Raw genomic sequence first — 19,883 nt, 5'->3', positions numbered from 1 at the left:
TGACTGCTGGCCCTCAGCAATGCTTTTAGTCAACAGACAGACCTGGGTGAGTCTGCAGTACCCCCATCCAAAACTGAGGCAGTCTTCCCACGAAAGAGTTTTACCCTACACCTGAAACCCATGCTTCAAATCACCCAGCTCTCTGCAGTAGAGGGAATGAGACCATCTCCTTTACTTTGCAAGCAACCCCTACATGAGGGCAGTGGCAAAAGACAGCCTCAAGTGACGCAAATTTGACATCAGACCGCTTTGCTTCCCTTGCACCACAGTAAATTCCTCTGTGGATGGCACAGTCAAGTTGGCTGGCACCAAATGTGCAACAAAGCCACGAAATAACTTACAACAGCTACAGCGGCAGCTACTCACCCTCCTGCAGCGGCAGCGTGGAGGCATGTTCTTCCAAAACTATCAGGGGTGTCTATTTCAAAGCCTGCAGACAGCACGTGCTCATTACTAAACAAGGACACTATGCTATACTTTTGTCCTAGTTAAACCACAAGAAACATTGCAGAGACAGAAAAATCAGTTAGTTGGGAAAGAAACAGAACACAAGCAACTACAGTCAGAAAGAGGTTGTCAGGGGAACGGCGAGCAGCTGCTCCATCCAGTTTGGCAGCTCTATAAAAAGAGCTGCAAAGGCAACGAGCATCTATTTCCACATCCAGCTCCTCACCACATCCCTATTTAAAACAGTGTGACAGGCATTTATGAGACAGATACTTATCAAGAGGACTGCAACAGCAGGACATGAAGACAGAAAACATGAAGAAATGAGGAAAACCCACAGAGTCAGACTGAACATGAAATAGGGCCATTTTTACTGCATGTGGTTTTCGGGTTGGAAAGAGGCTTCCAGGAGATATTCAAAGATGCACAAGGCCAAAGGATGTAAGCCTGGCAGTATTAACTCTGGTCACCCAGAGCTGCTGCTCTCTTTTTAGATCTAGTGGTCTAGTCCAGTGCACACAAAGGTTTAATGAAATGGGTATGTGACTACCATTTTCCACGCTTTATCCTACAGGACTCAAGTTTAGGGGGAAAAGTCATTGTAGGAGATTTTAGGTGTATAGTAACAAAGCAATTTCCTAGAAAAAGCATATGATTTGCCTTGTGATTTTTTAATTCATGGGAACTCTGGCCTGGAAAGAAAGAATTTGGGATTTGGCACCTGATAATGCCTCTTTTGTAACACTTGCATCAGCAAGCTCCTTCTCCTTCTGCTTTGGGCTCTGGTGAGGATCCTGAGAACTGCTCTCTCAACACTACACTTTCACTCTTTTCCTATCCCGTGCCCACAGATCTTTGGCCAGCCTAACTCCTTTACTCTGTCCAAATTCAGAAACACTTTAGCTGTATCTAAAATATGACATCATCAGTGAGATGGAAATACCTGCGGCAGTGCAGGCCCCAAGGAGGTAATTTCCTTAACTATTCCTTTGGGGAAAAGAACCCAAAACAAAACAGTATCTCACAGTCCTACAGGTTGGAAAAAGGGTCCTCAATTTCCTCCCTCCTCCTGGTGAATTAATATAAACTCTCTAAACCTTCCAGGAGAAAAGAATTCCGGGCATGAGCAGTACAGGATGTGAGGAAGTACCAGCATGCCGTTAGGAAAGCCTCGCGTGCTCCCGTACATTACAGCACACAGCCGAACACAGCAGCACAGGAAGTCTTTCATTTGAACAATTCACAACAATGAGTACAAAAGGGGCCACAAGCAGCAGAGACACACACCACTGGAGCTCCACAGACACTGTGGGATTTACTTACCCGATGACAACAACTTCCTGCAGCAGTCTGAGTGAGCATTCAGCGCCGCTAAGTGTAAAGGGAACATGTTGTGGATCCCACACCTGAAAGGCACAACAGCCTCATTACACACAGTGATGTGAAAATGCAGGTTACATACAGACACGACATATGAAAAGCTCCTTCCTCAAAAGCAACATTATTTATCCTTTTCAAGGAAGATTCTTCCTTGGTTCCTACCATTTATTTTTATCTATATTTCCTTAGCAGCCTTCTTGGGAGTTAAAAATATTCTGATACAGCAAAATCTTGGCTTTATGCTTTGAACAGAATGTGGCAGGAAGGTTTCTAAAAATTCAAGGCAAAAGCCAAGGTAAGGGAGGAAGCAAGAGAGCAGATATTTCTTGGAGTCAATTTCCTGGCGTGGGATGCACAAATTACTGCATCAGCCACGGATACTGCAACTGCCATTCTGAGGTGTAAGTAAATGCCTAAATCTTCTTAATACCTTTTTCTGAATCCCGTTTTTCCTGCAGTTAACATCCTTCAGATAACTCTTATGTGGGTTTTCAAAGCCTCCCCCCTTCTTCCCTATCTCTCCTCTGGGGTTAGGGTAGCTGAAAGCTCTTCACGCTTTCCTTTAGACTGCTGTGACACACACAGTTTTCTTCCCACATCCTAAGAACCAAACATCTAATTTTCCTATTTGCTCCAGCTACTTCTGCTCACAGTCTTTTTCACTTTTTCCCCACTTCTGACACATGACTCTCTTTTCAATTACACTATGAACCTCCCAGAGCAGGCATGTTGGGTAAAAAAAAAAAGTAGGCACCTATCATGAGGCTCAATCTCTATCAGGGAACCACATAGTTTTTAAACAAGCTGAGCACTCACTGCAGCTTTTATTAATATCAGCAAATGCTCCCAGTTCAGTCCCTAAACATGCCACTGTTTACAGTCTCAGAAGACTTTTGGTTTTGGACATCTTGGCTTCTGTCATTTAGCATTGTTATGTGAAAATCATCTTGTTATTCTAGAAGTATTATCCTACCGGCAGCCCTCCAAGCGCACATAAATAGGGAGCCTCTGAAACCAACTATCTCAACAAGATTATCATCTCCTGCCTGCTTCAGCAGATGTATTTTTGAAGAATGACAAGCTCTGGGACAATAGCAGATGGATTCATATCTGCCCTTCGTTCCTGCAAGACAATTGGTGGATAGGTGAGTATGATCACCTTGTGGAAGAGGAGATAAGATATGGATCCAAAGATGAAGGAACTTGTCTTTCTGCAAGACTCACAGTAAATCATAATAGCTTACAAAGCTTTAGACAAAAATGAAGGTGGGTGTTTATAAAGACACTTTACTCTCTCCAACATTTTATACATAAATGTATTTAACTAAGTTTGGTTCATTTTTAAGAAACTTACTGTTTCCAGAATCCACAGGCCCATCTTTCCTGTGTCTTCACACTGAATGTGTCCTCCTCACTGCTTCACTACACTACAGAGTGACTTGTGGTGCTGTACAGATTTTAATGTTGCTAATGTCAGCATCTACATCTAAGAGCAAATATGTTAAAAGACAACCTCACAGCCTATTCTTCGAAGGGAACAGCACAAGCTCTGCCCACCTGCTGCATCTGATAAACAGGTTGCATTTTTTAGCTGTGGATTCATTTACTTAAGATAACATTGGACACTGTATTGCTGTGCTTCTTCCTACCCCCATTTCTCTCTATCTCCTCCTCCACCTAGTTACCTGAAGCAGTATTTTTCTTCTTTTAGGTCAAGATTTCCACTCAGCACATGATTTGGCCAGTTTCCATCAAAAAACACTATCTGCACATCTGCTCACCAGCGTCACACTTCTATACTGTTCACACTGGTTCCTCCCATCGCTCACACATTTTCCCCTTTACATGCAGTTGCCTCAAAGACTGATTGATCTGTCTGCAGTTGTTGCTAACAACACTGCAGAATTTTCACAGCCAGTTCAGGGAGCTCAGCCAGAGTTATTTACATGCAGCACATACAAAAGCCCATTCCCAGTGTTTCAATGCTCCTTGTTTAGCACAGACAGCATCACTTGGATCTGCCTGGTATCTTTGAGACAACTTCTTATTTCACTTATTTCTGCTACTGGAAAAAGTATATTATTTGATCAACGTTCCAGTCAACCAAGTGTGAAATAGAAATTTCTAACTAGATAATCCTGATTCCAAGAGTGGACTATCCCACTGCATCTCATTTTCCCTTTAAATCTCAAGATAAGAGAGTTACTGTACTGGAGAAAGAGCTAGGAAAAATACACATCTATTTAGACACCAAGATCTTCATGCTGCCTATGTTAATAAACCCCAGTGACATTAGCTGAAGCCTGTGGAATTCCATTATCCATGCCATCTGAAGATCTGTTCCACACCGGTTTGCATGGTGACAGTTGTACTTGATAACAGAATATGAGAAAATGTGCCAGTTTCTTTAACACCATCAAGTAAACAAACAAAGTACCAAGAGCTGCAAGTACCTTCAAAACTGAAACCAGCTCATTTGCATCTGCAAGTGGGTTTTCCTAACCAGGCAAGTCAAGAAAAATCACCAATTTCTATGGTAGGTTCTAGGTAGAAGACTCTTAAATTATATATATTATATTACGTGGAGGTAGTTGCCAAAAATTTACATTCATGAAATCAGATACTGCTATTAAACACCTGGCACAAATATCCCTCATAGCACTGCATTCCTTTGGTCTTACACCCCTTTCTTTACCTTTAGGTTGGCTATTTTCTCTTGACAGATCATAAGAACCTGAACATAACTAACCAATACTCAAGTACTCTTAAAAATCAAGCACCTGTCAATGTTTGAGTTGACAATAGTTATCATACTGTGGGTGCAGTCTTGACGTGTGCAAGAGAAAAGAACTGAATTGAAGCAGAAAGCACTAACAACATTTAGAAATGTGTGTAATTTCAACTCCTTCTCCTTTTATTCAAGAAAGACTCCCAAACTCATGAATCAGATAAAAGCAGTCCTATCATTTAAGCCACCTGCATATCAGAAACCATGCAACATCAAGACAGGCTCTACTTCTGTTGAGATCAGAAATACTTAGTAACACCTGCTTTGCAATACTGCATTTATATTGATTATCCTATGTCATACCAAGAGATACAAAACAAAAGAACCAGCACCACGTCTGACAGGCCGCTAAACATTAAGCTAATTTAGATACTAAGGAATATGCCTTGGAAGGCATCTGAATTTTTTTCAGTTATGTTTCCTATATGAACTCATTGCTATGGACTTTCTGGAATAACTGTGATCAAGATGCACTTTACATACATACCTCCTTCATGTATGTTACATACCACTGTGCCACATCAATGCTTTAGGAAAAAAAAGCAGTACTTGTAACCATGTAAATGGGCACAATAGGAACATAGTAGGCTTTCTTTCCCCTCCACACTTCCCAAGTGTTCATATATTATCCTCATGTCACCCACTCAAATACAGTACAGTTATGCTTGTCCCTTTTGACCTTCACATTTCAGAACGTGAGATGTAACTGTGTTTCCAGGCATCACACATAACACTTGATCATTAGAAACAGCTCCACTTCAGCCACCTACTTGGCAGTATCAGCTCCACTCGTTATGAGGGTGTTAATCAAAAGCTCATGTCCGTATCTTGCAGCCACGTGTAGAGGGGTGTTACCATCCTTATCAACACAGTCGATTTCCCCTCCTGCAAAAAATGTTTTATTACAGTTTAAGACTGAAAGATTAAGCACGAACCAGAGACCACAAATGTTATTTCTCTCTAGCGAATGCAGCGTAACCAAACCAGCCACAAAGACACTGAATTTCAGAGACCAAGAACCAGCACACGGCAAGCTGTCTGCTGTCAGCCACTGGTACTGAACATGGTCTGGCAGCAGCACCTTCACCTCTCTCTCCAGCTACAGTGGTGGAGAAAAATGATGGGAAATAGATGAATAGGATGATATACCACAGTCAAGTACATGATTCAGACTTGCTGCTCATCTAAAGGCACAAACAGATGCTTCAAATTAAACTAACTGCTGAAACTATGCTCTCATTCATCAAAGCACTGCTACTCAACCTTACCTGTAAGACAGCAATGTTAAACAGAGTTTGTCCAAGGGGCCAGCAGGAACACACTACAAACAAGCAGCATGTTGTGTGCCTCTTCTGTGCCTTACCAAAGAACAACCAAACAGTGCTTAAGTAGAACTATTGCAATTTAAGCCTGTCATCTTGTGGTTTATGCTCACAAGCAGGAAAAATACATTATTTCTTTCTTCTGTGCCACGGCTTTTGACCCACACAAAGATTGCTATCAAGCCCTTGTTTTCTTTTTGGACGAAGGAACCGTAACTTTTTCAGTCTCCCCTTGTAAGTCAGGTTTGCTGCACTCCAACTGTTCTCATTCTTCCCTCGGTCCTCTCCAGCTGGCTCACATCCTTCTGGAAGTAAAATGTCAAAAGCCAGAAACAGTACTAGGGCTGACGTCTCCTAATGCTGAGCTGAGCAAAATGATTACTTCATGCCCGCTGGCTCCGCTCCTATCTATACACCCCTGTACATTGCACAGCACCATGTACATTGTTGATCATTTTTCTATGCACCATGACACAGTTGATCTGTGGTCACAAGCTTCTGACCCTTTACAAGCCCCAGCTCCCTTCTTGAGGAGCTGCCACCCACCTGGTTGTTGTTATTCTGAACTTGTCCAATTGATATTCCTGCTTGTGTGGGATCTTTGCTTTGTTTTACTTGCGTTGTAACTTCTGTCTCCAGCTTTACAGGATCATTTTCCATTCTGAATCCACCTTCTGCCAAACTAACAGTCTCTCCCAACTTCATGTTTTCTCCAAATGTTAAAAGCACATTTTTCTGTTCCTCTGTCCAAGTTGTTAATGAAAATACTGGATAGTTTCAGGCCCAGGAGGGATACTGAACACTGCCTCACTACACCTTCCATTTCAACAACAATCCATTTATTACTAATCTCCAAGTGTAGTTTTTCAACAAGTTATGCAGCAACACTGTGACACTGTAATACTCCACTAGTTTTCTATGAGAATACTTTATAAAAGCATGTAAAAAGTCTTACTAACATCAGGATATGATAATACTTACTGCATGTCCACTATTCACAGGAGATAACAGGCCATAGCTGCGACAAGAAGAGTTCTAGTAAAGCACTATACAGCATTTTCTAACTAAATAAAGGTCAGTGAAATGCTGAGACACTTTCCCTGGGATGGAGCCTCCACCAGCGGAGGTCTCCACAAACAGTACTTGCCCGCAGAAAAGTGAGAGGACTGTGCTGTGTTCACAAAGCCTACTACCCTGCAGGTGGAAGAGAATGATGATGTTTTGGCATCTTCTAACTCTTAAGAACACTATGCCAGATATTGCCCACTCCTCCCTAAGTGCTTACAAACAGTTTGTGCATTTGCTCATGTCAGAATTTTTGGCTGACCTGTGTAAAATTCTCCAGCTTTTTCACCATTTTAAAGATAGGGGTTACATTTGCAGTTTTCCAATTTTAAGGTAATCAGTTCTTCCTCTACAAGCCGCTAGAGACAGCAGCCCGAAACTGAGACATCTTTAGCCAGCTCATTAAGTACTGCAGAATGAAACTCCATTTCTTAAAGTCATTGACATTTCTCTCTTCCACGATATCCCATGGCAATGAGGCATAAAGTCACTTGCAACCAGATCTGTGTACAACACTAAAATTAGAGGGGCAGCAAATGAAGAAAGAAAGAAGTGAAACCCAAGTATCTTGGAGTAGAGAGGCGTGAATGACAGATGAAGAACTTCCAGTCCTTTCACACACAAATCCAACAAAGAGCAAACAACAGCTCTAAGTCAGAGACCATATTTGACTAAACAACCAAAAATTGCACTAAAGCAGAGTTTCTTCCAGTTTGCCTGAACTCCTTTTATTATTACTATTTTACTTATCCAAGAAGAAATATGACAACCGTTTGCATGATGACCTGAAAGAAGCATGATGTACTGAAGACCTCCATTTTAATATACAATTGCGTGTAAATATAGGTGTCATTACATTTACAGTGTAACTGTTCAACCATCTTCAACATCTCGCACTTAGGCTCCAAGTTAGGGATTTTGGAAAACAAAAAAAATCAAACCACCAGCCCCAGAGCATCCTGTCTGGCATAGTGGCCAAAGCTGGGAAGCATAAGTAAGCAATCTGTAATAGCAAGCTCTGTCAATCAGAAACAGGCCTCTGCCAGATCTCCAACGATAATATTTGTTATACTTTGTAGGTTTCTTGGACAAAGGAGATACCTGATAAATGACTGATAATCAGGAATCTTGGCTATGCCAGAACAAACAGGTTGGCACTGATCCAACACCCTTAGTACTTATTCAACACTTAATGAAGACAGTGGCAAGGCGTAGAGCTAAGGGAGGTGAGAGAAATACAGTTACTGAGCAGAGGGTAGAGAAAATGGTCTGAATTCTAAGAACACCAGAGCTCCCAAGGGAGAACAACCAGGGTTTTTTCCTGGTTTTAAGTAATCTGAGAAAGAAAGTTGTGCCTGCTTCTCAGCAGAAAAGACAACCTAAATACAGCTCTGAACTCTAGTTTTCAGGTTAAGAATCACAACAGATCAGCTGGACCACTGTCAGCTGGAGGAATACAGGATTCTGTTAACAACCAAAATCTCAACTTGTAATGACATGCTGGAATGAGAGCTGTCAGAGCAGCTCAAAGCCAGAAGCTGATGGAGAGCTAAGCAGCTCTCAGAGCAGCCCTTTGGCACTCTGGGTCAGAACAACTAAACACTGCAACCTTGGAAATGCCTTTTGGAGAGTCATTAACCAGGCACAAAAACTTACCATTCTGAATGAGGGTCTGTGACCGCGTGAACCTCCCATGGACAGCCGTCATGTGCAACGGGCTCTTCCCATCCTTACTCTAACAGAAACAAACATAAACCCAACCATTTAGCATGTAAAGTGGTGGTAACAATTTGAATTATCTCAGCTCAACATCCTACAGACAAAACCTCTATTGGCTTCAAAAGTCTGTAGAACTGAAGCTGTATGTGATGACAAATGCAGAAGGTATAAACATATAAGTAAAATAGTTCCTCAGCAATGAGTAGCAAATGGGCTGGAGTAGAGCCTGTCCTTACAGCCTGGCTGTACACAATACATGCTAGAAACCTACAGATTTATCACATATTATTCTTTAATATTATTTTTAAGTAACATTTCCAAATCAGTCAATATTTTCCCTAACATCTGCAACGAGAGGAATAAAGAAAAACAGAGGAAGCATAAAACTAAGTAAAAGCAGTCTCTGAGGGATTCAAGAACTATATCCTGTTTATCATCTACATTTTATAGCTACATCCCAGAATTAACCCCATTATATTAAAAAGTTTTGGTTAATAAATTTCCATACAATCAAAAATAGGATGTCTACAAAATACAATCAGAAAACAGGGAAAGAATGTGAAAGGAAAGGTACAATGAGTAGAGGTTAATATTTTTTATTCTAGGGAAATAAACTGAGATTGGGGAAGCTGAGGAGCTGAGAAAACAGCAAGGGAAGGGTAGCAGCCTCACTACTCACATCACTTCGTGTTTATTGGCATGGGGTTTTGCATTCTTTGGCAAGCAAATCCCTAATTTCATTTTAATAATTGTGAGTTTAAATAATGCACTGACTACTCACTGATCTAAAGGGACTTGCCAAAGGTGTTAAATGCTAAGAGACCAGTTTTACAGATGGGAAATTGAAACAGAATTTGAAGTACAGTAGTCAAAATCTTGTATGAACTCAGAGATGTCAAGTCTTCCAGTATGTATACCAGTACCCTCTGCTGGATAACAGCAAGGCCCTTCCAGCTTCATCAAGATGCATCAATTATATCTCAAGAATATACAGATATCCTAAAAGAATCAGACTTTGTAAACTCAGGCTATAAAACAGGTAAATAAAAAACCTTTAGATTTTACTTCCCCGGGAAAATCAAAAGGAACTTTTTAGAACCAGGTTTAATTAAATCCATACTGAAGGGGAAGGAAAACGCCAGCAAGGAATGTTCCTTGACTTTCCACCACTACCCAAGATAATATTTTGGTAGAGCTCCTGGGACTATATTTTAGTAGTGATTCATGCCTTCAGGAGAGTTGCTGGCCTAAAGTTTAAAGCTGTCATTATATTTATCAAGGTACTGAAAGCTCCTCTGCTGGGAAGCAATCTCATCCAAACAGTTTAATTATCAACTTTCTCAGCATCACTCTATTTCCATCAAGGATTTAAAGCCATGCTGTCCTCTTTATTATAGTTTCCAGTGTCCTGAGATATGCAAAATGCGATAAAGTAAAACTAAAGAGCTGAAATGGAAGTTTTACCTGTAGGTTAACATCTGCTCCATTATTCACTAGTAGTTCAAGACACAGTGCGCCGTGAGTGGAGGCAGCAGCGAAATGCAAGGGAGTGAATCCATTATTATTAGGCTGATTTACATTAGCACCGTAGTCAATCAGCTCATTAACAACAGAATCCTGACCATTGTAACAGGCAATGTGAAGTGCAGTATTTCCATAGATGTTCATTTCATCAATCTAAAATGAGACAAGGAGACATAGTTAAAACTACAGACATAGCTAACCATTTTACATAACACATTGCATACTGTGAATGGAAATAGCTGGAGGCTTGAACTGTCACAGGACATATTTCTCACCAGCAAATTTAATTGACAAAAATATACTCCCAGAGAGCTTAATTTGGAATGCTTTACCTTTACTATTAGTAACTTTTTATCCTACTGGCCATTTCTAAAAGCCAGTATGAAGCTCAAAGCTGATAGCAAGACCGTGTAATGCTGGTGATGATGACAAAAGCTGGAAAGCCTTTACACATAAGTGGGAAAGCATGATAAATAAGAAGCTCACAATCTTTATTAAAAAGTCATTAAAACACTGACTGTAGAATTTCTGTGAACAGAATCAGGCTTAAGAGCTCTTTTTACAGATTTCTTTTGGGAAGGGAAAGACAGTGCCGGAGTGAAGGGAAGGTGAAACTGCACAGCCATTTACACTTCAATAAGAAATCACTTTTGGTAGCCAGCATTATAAAGATGCAATTAAGATTATGTTACTTCTTGATGACTGGCTTTGTATTCAACTGCTGTTCTGTAAAATAGGACAAGACAAGATTGTACAAAAGATCCAGCAGTGATGTGAATACACAGGCGTCTCAAAGATCACACTCCCAGTGGTGGAGAATGTGGAAGTTAAAGGTAGCTATGAGCATAGTACTGTTAATAACAGGAAACACCTATTCCCCTTCAACTTCACAGTTTACAGCCTGTGAACATGGACTTTTGACATTTTGTTGGCAGTTGAAAATGCCATGGCAAATGTAATGGCTTTATTTGACATCTCTGATTAACCAGTACAGGCTTTTCTGGTCCTCTCACTGCTGCTTTGAACCACTTACACTAAGAGAAGTTTGCGCCCTGAAAAAAAGTTCTTTTACAGAATTAAAGCAACCCTTTTCCTTCCCTCTGTCAGCTACAGAGGAAATACAGGTCCCTAAACTTAAACAGTTTGAACTGCTGTTTAGTAAAGTTTGCAGTGTATATGTTGAGAACAACCATTCATCATATCAAGGGGAACGCTGAGCCAAGGGAAATTTCATTATTCCATCTTCCTCTGCAGGAACAGCATGTATTTCCTGATTTCTTCAGCAAGGTGGCCTGGAACTTACAGTCCATATCAGACATTTTTTATTCCAGAATGTTTCCTGGCTCTTGAACTAATAAACCACATGAAGCACAAGGTGGTACAGAAAACAGGAACAATTTTCTTTAGAAGATCTGCCAATGTCTGTAGCAGCATCCATAAGAAAGAAGAAAATGATATCTCCAAATATGGAGAAACATGGAAACCACCACATACCTCTACCCCCAGGTTAAGGAGGTGTTTCACAATGTTAATCTGCCCATTGGATGCAGCTGCATGAAGTGGGGTGTAACCCTTCTTGTCTTTACAAGTCACTTCTGCACCATGATTAATCAGTAAGGCAACAACTTCCAGGTGACCTTCAAAAGATGAAAGATAGTAATCAATGAGGATACCATCCCACAGCACCACTTGGCCCACATTACTGTTTTGTTGTTAATGCACTGCCCCTTCTGCTGCTGTTTCATAATGCTGCCACAGTTTTATAAAGGGAAAAAAAGCATGCTCATAAATAAATCCTTGTCAAGAAACCCATGCATTCGCCATCAGCAGATGTGTCAGATTTCTCTTTTCTGCATTAATTTTCCAGTCATTAAAAGAACAAAACCACACCTCTTTTCCATTTATTTCTCTAAAAAATAACAGTTTGAGGTTTATTCTCCCTGTTAAAGAAAAAACAGTGAGCACAGGAGCACAACAATACAAAACAGCATCCTATTGGTGTCATCTGCAAACACAACTGCTAACACTTGTTGGTTTTTGTTAGCAATACAAAATAACTTTCATAAATGATAAAATGAAGGTATCTCCTCTCTCCTAGCACCATTGAGGACACAAAAAGCTGAATTTCAAGGGAGTGCAGAATTTGATCCAAAGCCTACCAACACAAACACAAGAATTTCTACTGAATCCACTGATCTTTGGATCAGGTTTTGACTCTTCAAAACCGTATCATTAACACAAAAATGAGCAAAAAAATCCTGAATATAGGTCTAAAAATGTTTGAATCTGAACTCAGAGTCTAAACACACATACTCAGTCTGCAAACTAAAATAACTGCAATAGCCTCAATGTCACACAGATTGAGAGCTGACTGCCAGATCTATGGGACATCTGTCTTCAGGAGTGAAATGCCTACCGCTGAATCAGGATCTCCCTACAGAATATAGGGGAAGAATTAAGCAACTCAAAATGCAATTTATAACCCACCAGTAGCTCCAGTTTCCTTCTCTCCCTGAAAGTCTGAAACCAACAGGCCTGCCTTCCAGGATAGTGCCCTAATCACCAAATTAAATCAAGGCTAAGGAATAGTCCTTATTGCATCGTATTGTAGCAAAGCTGTCTTAGAATTAAAAATCTGTTATAATAAACAGCATATAAAGTTGTGCACCATCTGAGTTGCATAGCACTTTCACGACAGGCAGTTCTGGACCTAGGGAACTTTATGGACAAAGCCTGAAGAGCCCAAAGATACTTAAGCATTCAAGAAACTACATGAGGGTTTGTAGGGTAAGATGCTCGGGTCTCATTATCTAAATTCTGCCCAAATTACACCAAAGTCCAAATAACATTGATAATTTAGGCCTTAAATATTATCTAAATATTTTGAAAAGTACATTGTGAATTTCTGATAATAATTAAGAGCACAAGAGACGTGGAATTGCACAGCACAATGTAAATCCTTTCACCTCTACAGAGTGGAGTTCAAAGCTCGCTAGCTCAAAAGCCAAATCACATTCACTGGCAAGTCTCTCCATCTGTCTGTGTACATCAAAAAATGCACAATATGCTTTTCACACAGTTTGAAATCTCCTATTGTCTCATTTCTAAAAGTGCCAACATTAAAATCAAGGTTTCGACAGGTCACATGAAAGAGTTGCTAGCAGAGGGCACACAGCACCTCACCAATTATTATCTGGAATATACTGCTTGGCCAACAAAAGCTCTTGAACAAGCGTGACCACTCTCACAGGCAATCTTGTTCTGGCATTTTTAAATTATAATGCCCCACTATAAGAAATTTTCCTTTAACTTGAAAGAAATTATAAGGTCAATCGATTTAATTAAGGAATATTTGGTAACATCACTGACATTTTGAATAGAAAGATCAGTTGCTCTTATCCACTCTGGAATAAAAGACAATGATTTGTTCCTAACAGGAAGAAAGCCTATGAAACACTTCCTAACAATATCATAACTTAGCTACTTATAAACATAGATAAACAGCAAAATTTATGATCACATTTATGTGCATTTTACATAAAGTAGTTTTTAGCAAAAATGGAAACAAATATAAACTGTATTTTTTTCAAGCCCAAATACTTCAGGCTGGAGTTAAGAGCCAGGATAAAAAGACTAAAATGAAAAAAGCAACACAAAAAGACTACAATTAACTGTGTTAGAAAGGAAATCACAGCCAAGTCCTCACCAGCTGTAAAACTGTAAATGGACAGTGTGTATTTAGACCTTCCCTCTTCAGGGCAAATATAATACTTATTTTCCATGACCAGGTCTGCTCTTGTCCATTTTAAAACATGCTGTTGATTTGTAAACAGGAGATTAAGAAGAAGGAGCAACAGTCCAAGCCTTACCCATGTACGCTGCCCAGTGAAGAGCTCTTCTGTCTTTTTTGTCAAAAGCATTGATGTTTGCCCCCTTGGCTAAGAGCAAGTTCACCATCTAGAAGTAACAACAAGTAAACCAACCCTGTAGATCACACACTCAACAGTTTAGAACAAGTAATTCTAGCAATAAAGTTGGGATCACAAAATCCTGCTGTTGAATGATAAATCTGTACATTACACAAATACTGTTCAAAGCTGTGTGCATTAATGACATGGACTGGAGATGGTCATGAGTTAACCCAGACAAGTTCTGTGTCCACAGAGGGGGCATGCTTCAAATTCAGCTTGTCAAACAACCTGGAAGGAAAGCAGGCCTGGAAGAGAAACATTACTCCTAAAACCAATTTAAGGGGTTATCTTGTCCATTAGGGCAAGATTCCTCCAGACCATGAGGTGACAAGTGAAATTTGCATGATCTTTCAACTAGGAGTTCCTATTTCTTGCCATGCCATGGTGATTTTTGTTAAGTTCCCATGTGCCATGGTGGTGTGGACAGGCACCAGGCTGCTTCACACAGGAGTGGCCTTTAGACAGCATGGCTAAAAGGTGAAAAGCTGCTTTCCCCATTGCCAATCATCCAATATTAAAAATAAGAAAAATCAGGGGGGAGAAAAAAGGGAACCGAATGGAAAACACATTCAACAACTGTCTTTCTCAGCAAAACATTCTAAAATCATGAATTACAGAGCTAGATGATTATATAACTCTTGTACACTGCTTTGCCACAGAAATAGGCTAGTAACAGCATATATTCAGTTAACATCTCTCATATACTCTATCCAAAAGCTCAGGAGCTTTAGATTATGAAAGTTAGACTCAAGCATTACTATCTCTTTCCTACAGTGCAGTATTTTGAAGGCCAAATACCATCATTGTTTTACAGGAACCACCATTCTTCTTCCTTCTTTTAATAACAGTACAACTGATCAGCTTCTGTTGACAGAAGCCTACTGGTCAAATCTAAGAGGTTTTATTCCATATCTAGATCTTCAGGTGTGGAATTTGCACCTGGACCTAAAGACATTAGCAAAACCCTTTACATAGGGGCTTTATTTACAAAAGTTTGGGTTTTTCATATAGGAACTATAGGCTGGAAGGGTTTGCTTATATAAAATAAGTAGGAATAGGGGTCAGGGGCATGGGGCTCAGTCTAGACCCAGCCACAGCAGGTCAACTGTTTGAACTGGGGAAATCAACTGATTAGTTATGGTCTTAAACAACTTACCTCGATGTGGCCATTCAGAGCCGCATGGTGCAGTGCCGTCCGCCCGCCTCGGTCAGAGACGTTGACGCTGCTCAGCATGGGGATGATGACCTCCGCACACTTCACCGCCTTGTTTGCAGCCGCCACGTGCAACGGTGTCTGCCAGTTCTTGTCCCGAGCATTGACATCAGCTGAGTGCTTAATCAATACTTGCACTGCCTCCTGCAATGGCAACACAGTTATATCCATACCTTTTTACAAGGGCATGTAGTGACAGGACAAGGGGCAATGGTTTAAAAGTGAAAGAGGGGAGATTTAGATTAGCCATTAGGAAGAAATTCTTTACTATGAGGGTGGCAAGACAATGGAACAGGTTACCCAGAGAAGCTGCATCTACCCCATCCCTGGCAGTGTTCAAGGCCAGGTTGGACAGCGCTCTGAGCAACTTGGTTGAGTGGAAGGTGTCCCTGCCCGCAGCAGGGGGGTTGGAAATAGATGATCTTTAAGCTCCTTTCCAACCCAAACCATTCTGTGTGTCTATAATCAAGCAGTTTGAATAAATACATGGCCCACCTTCTCGACAGCTCAATCATATTACCTATGCATATTACTTATGCATATCAGACATGGCCAGGAGGAGGGCAAGAGAACAGCATTTATCGAAACAACCTTCCAGGCTAGTGAGATGGTACTGTTGATTCAGATGCCAGAGTGCACATCACCTCGGCTGTCATTTAAAGCACTGTCCTCATAATCAAACTTTCCCAATTTGGTTTTCAGATGTACAAAGCTGCCTATGCAGACAGCCTAGCCTGTCCAGTTGGTTAACCTTCAGTACCTCCACCATCATAATTGTGCTCTCACTGAAGAAATAAATGTGCTTATTTGAGCTCACTGTTACAGAGATTATTTACAAAATAAAAAGCACATGATTTGGGACAGTAAAATCATAGCAAATTGCAGTAAGTTTTATTTATAAACAGGAAAAAGGAGAAAATAAAACAGAATATTTGAAAACAAGATCTTAGCTCTGCAAAATCATGAGAATCACAGGCAAGGGTTGATGCTGGTGTCCCCAAGTTAACATCAGCATTCCTTTCCTCCCTGAGGGCTATGCACAGGGCAAGCGTCTTCACTGCAACATCCATTCTGTCAGCCTGAGACCAAAAAACATCTTTTAAAGTTAATTTTGTTGGTTTAAAAGTGAATATTTCCCAGTGAATGTTTCTCTTGAGAGGCTGTTTCACTGGAGAATTCACAATTAGTTCTTTCCTGCTTCTACTCATACATCTGCCATTAAGCAAGTCAGATGAAAAAACAAGTCTCTCTGAAAATTACGTTTTGTTTCTTCCTTTTTCCCCACAAACGGAACACAAAAGAACCACTGGGACACAGTAGCATTCAAGTAGCCTTGTCTGCTAATTACAACTCACAGCTGGTAAGTGGGAGAGCCCCAGTCCTACACAGTACCTTATTCTTTTCCCATAAACTGAAAAGTTTTCTGGAAAGCCCAGCCAAAGTTTTAGTAATGAACAACAAACACATACAGTGTGACTATATAGCAGTTTTGCATCCTGAATGGCCCAGGAGAGTGCCTGCAGTCTGTATCAACAGTACATCCACTACTAGGAGTTTTAGTTCTTTGTCCTCAACCGATCTCAGCAATTTCACTTTCTACAGCCATCTCTCAAACTGTCCTCTAATGGATTTGTTCAGTTACCAATACTGCATCTCTTACAGCACCAATATATATATGACTGTTGTTGTCTCAACAGGATTTTGTTTTTTAATTACAGGCCTACTCTTAAGAGTCATTTAAATGTCATTCACTGGAGACCTGTAATTCACTCCATGACCTGGGACGTGAAGTTAGCAGCAAAATTCATGCACTTTGAGTCTTAATGAAGGAAATTTAAAAGGTTAAAGGAGAATTTTTGGAAGTAAATAGTAAGGACTGAAAAGTATAAGCTAAAAATATTTAGACTTAAAAAACCTGCATCAACCATTTACACATTTTTGTTTATTTCTGCAAATCTGCTGCTCTATCAGATTTGGGATCAAAATGTTAAAGTCCTTATGGAGAAGTTTTAATTTTATTGCTTGTGACAGCATGAGCTATTTCTTTTTAGTAACATATCTAAAAGTGCATGCGGTCCACAGCTACGGTGTAAGCCTCTATATTCAGTGTGTCTAGCTACCCTGAGTTATCAGAGTGAAATCTCTTTACTTTTTCAAAGCACATAAGGCTGAAAGCTGATACATCCATTTCCAATCCTACACAGACAAACCTGAGGGTTGTTGATTTGTAAATAAACATCTGAGATACCTAAAGCCCACTTGAAAACTCATTAAGTCTGAAGTAAAAATGTGCTCATGCTTTCAATCGATCTGTATAAAAGTCCAAGGAGACAACTTCTGAATCCTTGGTAGTAAGAGATTGATAATAAAACTTAAAGCCTATAGGTGATCATTCTAAAAGCAACTGTGCTCACAGGAACTTCAAAAACCACACCAAGTCCTACTGGTCAACTTCTGGATCATTAATTCCTCACCTACTATCAATGTGAACTATGAATTCAACTACTGCTATCAACTACTATCACTATCAGTTTCACCCTATTATATTGAAGCTGCACATTTGTTAGTTTGTGTAGTAAAGTAAAAGCAGCACTGAAAGACCCTGCAATGCTGAATCTTGTTTCAAAGTTATTACCAGAAGTAGCAATCATCATATAAATAACAAAGAAAAAAGACCAGGAGAAGAAAGCCATATGTGTTTATAAAATACATAGTAGACCATGAAAAGGCATCAAAGGCTGGTGCCTTGCCCTGCTGCTTCTCTGTTTTATCTGGGTACTCACTTTGAGGTACCAGAACTGCCAGCACAATGGAAGACAGTTTCTCATTGTGCAATTGGTCTTCAGCTGACAAAGAGTTGAAGATGAGACACAAACCCACAGAAAGACGTATATTTTCTGTTACGACTGCCACTGACAATGAAAATCATGTACTCTGACACATCCAAAAAAAGAAACCAAGCACACTGCAGTTCCTGCATCAGAAAGATTGTGGCTGGTTTTTAAGGTTCGAGTCTGACCTTTGTTTTCCAACATGGCTTTTTGTATTTTGCCTCATTACAGCATTCATAGTCTATCAGATATTCCTTTCAGAGGGTTTCAGTGGATGCCAGCAGCTGGGAAGCTCAGCCAGCAGCCAAACAATGCCCGAGTTCAGAAGCGAGCCCAGGATTCCTGCCTCAAGGCTTGGCAAGCGCTGGGACTGTTACAGAGGTGATTCGAGTCCATCAATCTCTCGAAGACAGCAACTCTCTGTCTCTTTTACAGCTCCTCCCCTCATCCCCAGCAGCCAATTTGGTCTGCAGTTGGGCTCACTGTTAACCAAGTATTAGGAGGATAGAAGTATACAGGGAGGTCCAAAATGGAAAGCCAAGAATAATGGTGCAGTTGAAAACAGTCATGCCTGAACTGCATTCCTGATAGTTATTGCTGCTCCTTTTTGAGATAGCAATGGAAGGAGTACAACACGATGCCAGAAGACTTCCAGTTGTCAAGTAGAAGAAATATGGGCTAACCCTTCTTTATGCATGAATCAAATGCATTAACAGAAAACCTAATGGATGCCTGGAAATGCAATTAACCAAAACAAACTATGTGGTAATACATGTTGGATCACATAAGTATCCACTCCCTTCTGGCGCAGGCACAGCATGTGGATTTATTCCTCTTTATTTCACCCCTTGAAGATGATGTGGCCCCTATAGACTCTATCCTGTTTCTGTCCTGGTCACCTGTTCCAGCTGACGGTTGCTCAGTATGACTTGGTATGGTAATGTAAAGCATTCCACAAGGTAAAAATCAATCACATCCAGGCTCAAAAGCAGCTATAACTAACTGGCAAAAGCTGGCCTCCAGCTGCAATGCTAAAGGCCCTGCACACTGAAAATACTTCCCTGAGTGTGTCACCATGCTACTTACTACTGCTCTCAATGGTTTGCTTTTTCCCCCAGCATGCAGTTTATGTGCAAAAGCAGGGTAACTAAATCTTACTCACTTCACTTCTTGAAGCAACTGCTCGATGGAGAGGAGTCAGCCACATATTGTCCTTGGCATTAACACGAGCGCCTGCAAGTAAACAGCAGAGGTTACATCCATGCCTTGGGTGCGACACTGAAAGCCTTGCCCAACTGTTTCCTAGTAGCAAGAGCTGAGCTGTTTGTGGTACTCTCAGTGCTCCCCATGACTCTCCTGGCACCCTGTTCACTTTGGAACATGCATTTCCAGATCTTGGATAGATAGGAGCTGAAGTGTGATTCAGAAAGAAAGGAACTGGATAGGTCGGACTGTTATCAGGAATAGCTTTGTTCACAGGACACAAAAGAAGCAAGATTTGTTGTAGGAGATTATATATGTATGTATGTACTTGTATGTCTATGTATATGCACTTTTTACATCAATTGATACAGTTGGGGAGGAAAAAAAAAAGCAAACTTTTGCTCAGAGCATGGCTGTTGT

At 40.5% G+C, this 19,883-nt stretch overlaps 1 protein-coding gene across 1 annotated transcript in view; it reads right to left on the bottom strand.

Annotated features, from left to right (window-relative positions):
- Positions 1–19,883, bottom strand: part of ANKRD44 (ankyrin repeat domain 44) — a 73,042-nt gene that overhangs the window by 37,104 nt on the left and 16,055 nt on the right. Inside the window, exons 3-11 of the mRNA XM_010019184.1 lie at positions 19,423–19,493; positions 15,373–15,573; positions 14,115–14,202; positions 11,740–11,882; positions 10,186–10,398; positions 8,659–8,737; positions 5,386–5,500; positions 1,771–1,853; positions 367–484 (exon numbers count right to left, since the gene is read on the bottom strand). Coding sequence (XP_010017486.1) covers positions 367–484; positions 1,771–1,853; positions 5,386–5,500; positions 8,659–8,737; positions 10,186–10,398; positions 11,740–11,882; positions 14,115–14,202; positions 15,373–15,573; positions 19,423–19,493 — 1,111 coding nt within the window. The remainder of the gene's footprint in view (positions 1–366; positions 485–1,770; positions 1,854–5,385; positions 5,501–8,658; positions 8,738–10,185; positions 10,399–11,739; positions 11,883–14,114; positions 14,203–15,372; positions 15,574–19,422; positions 19,494–19,883) is intronic.

Source organism: Nestor notabilis, unplaced genomic scaffold, assembly GCF_000696875.1.
Source record: "Nestor notabilis isolate BGI_N333 unplaced genomic scaffold, ASM69687v1 scaffold19827, whole genome shotgun sequence".
NCBI classification, from domain to species: Eukaryota; Metazoa; Chordata; class Aves; order Psittaciformes; family Psittacidae; genus Nestor; species Nestor notabilis.
Note: the sequence above shows the minus strand (reverse complement) of the source record. Positions and strands in the feature narration are given on the sequence as shown.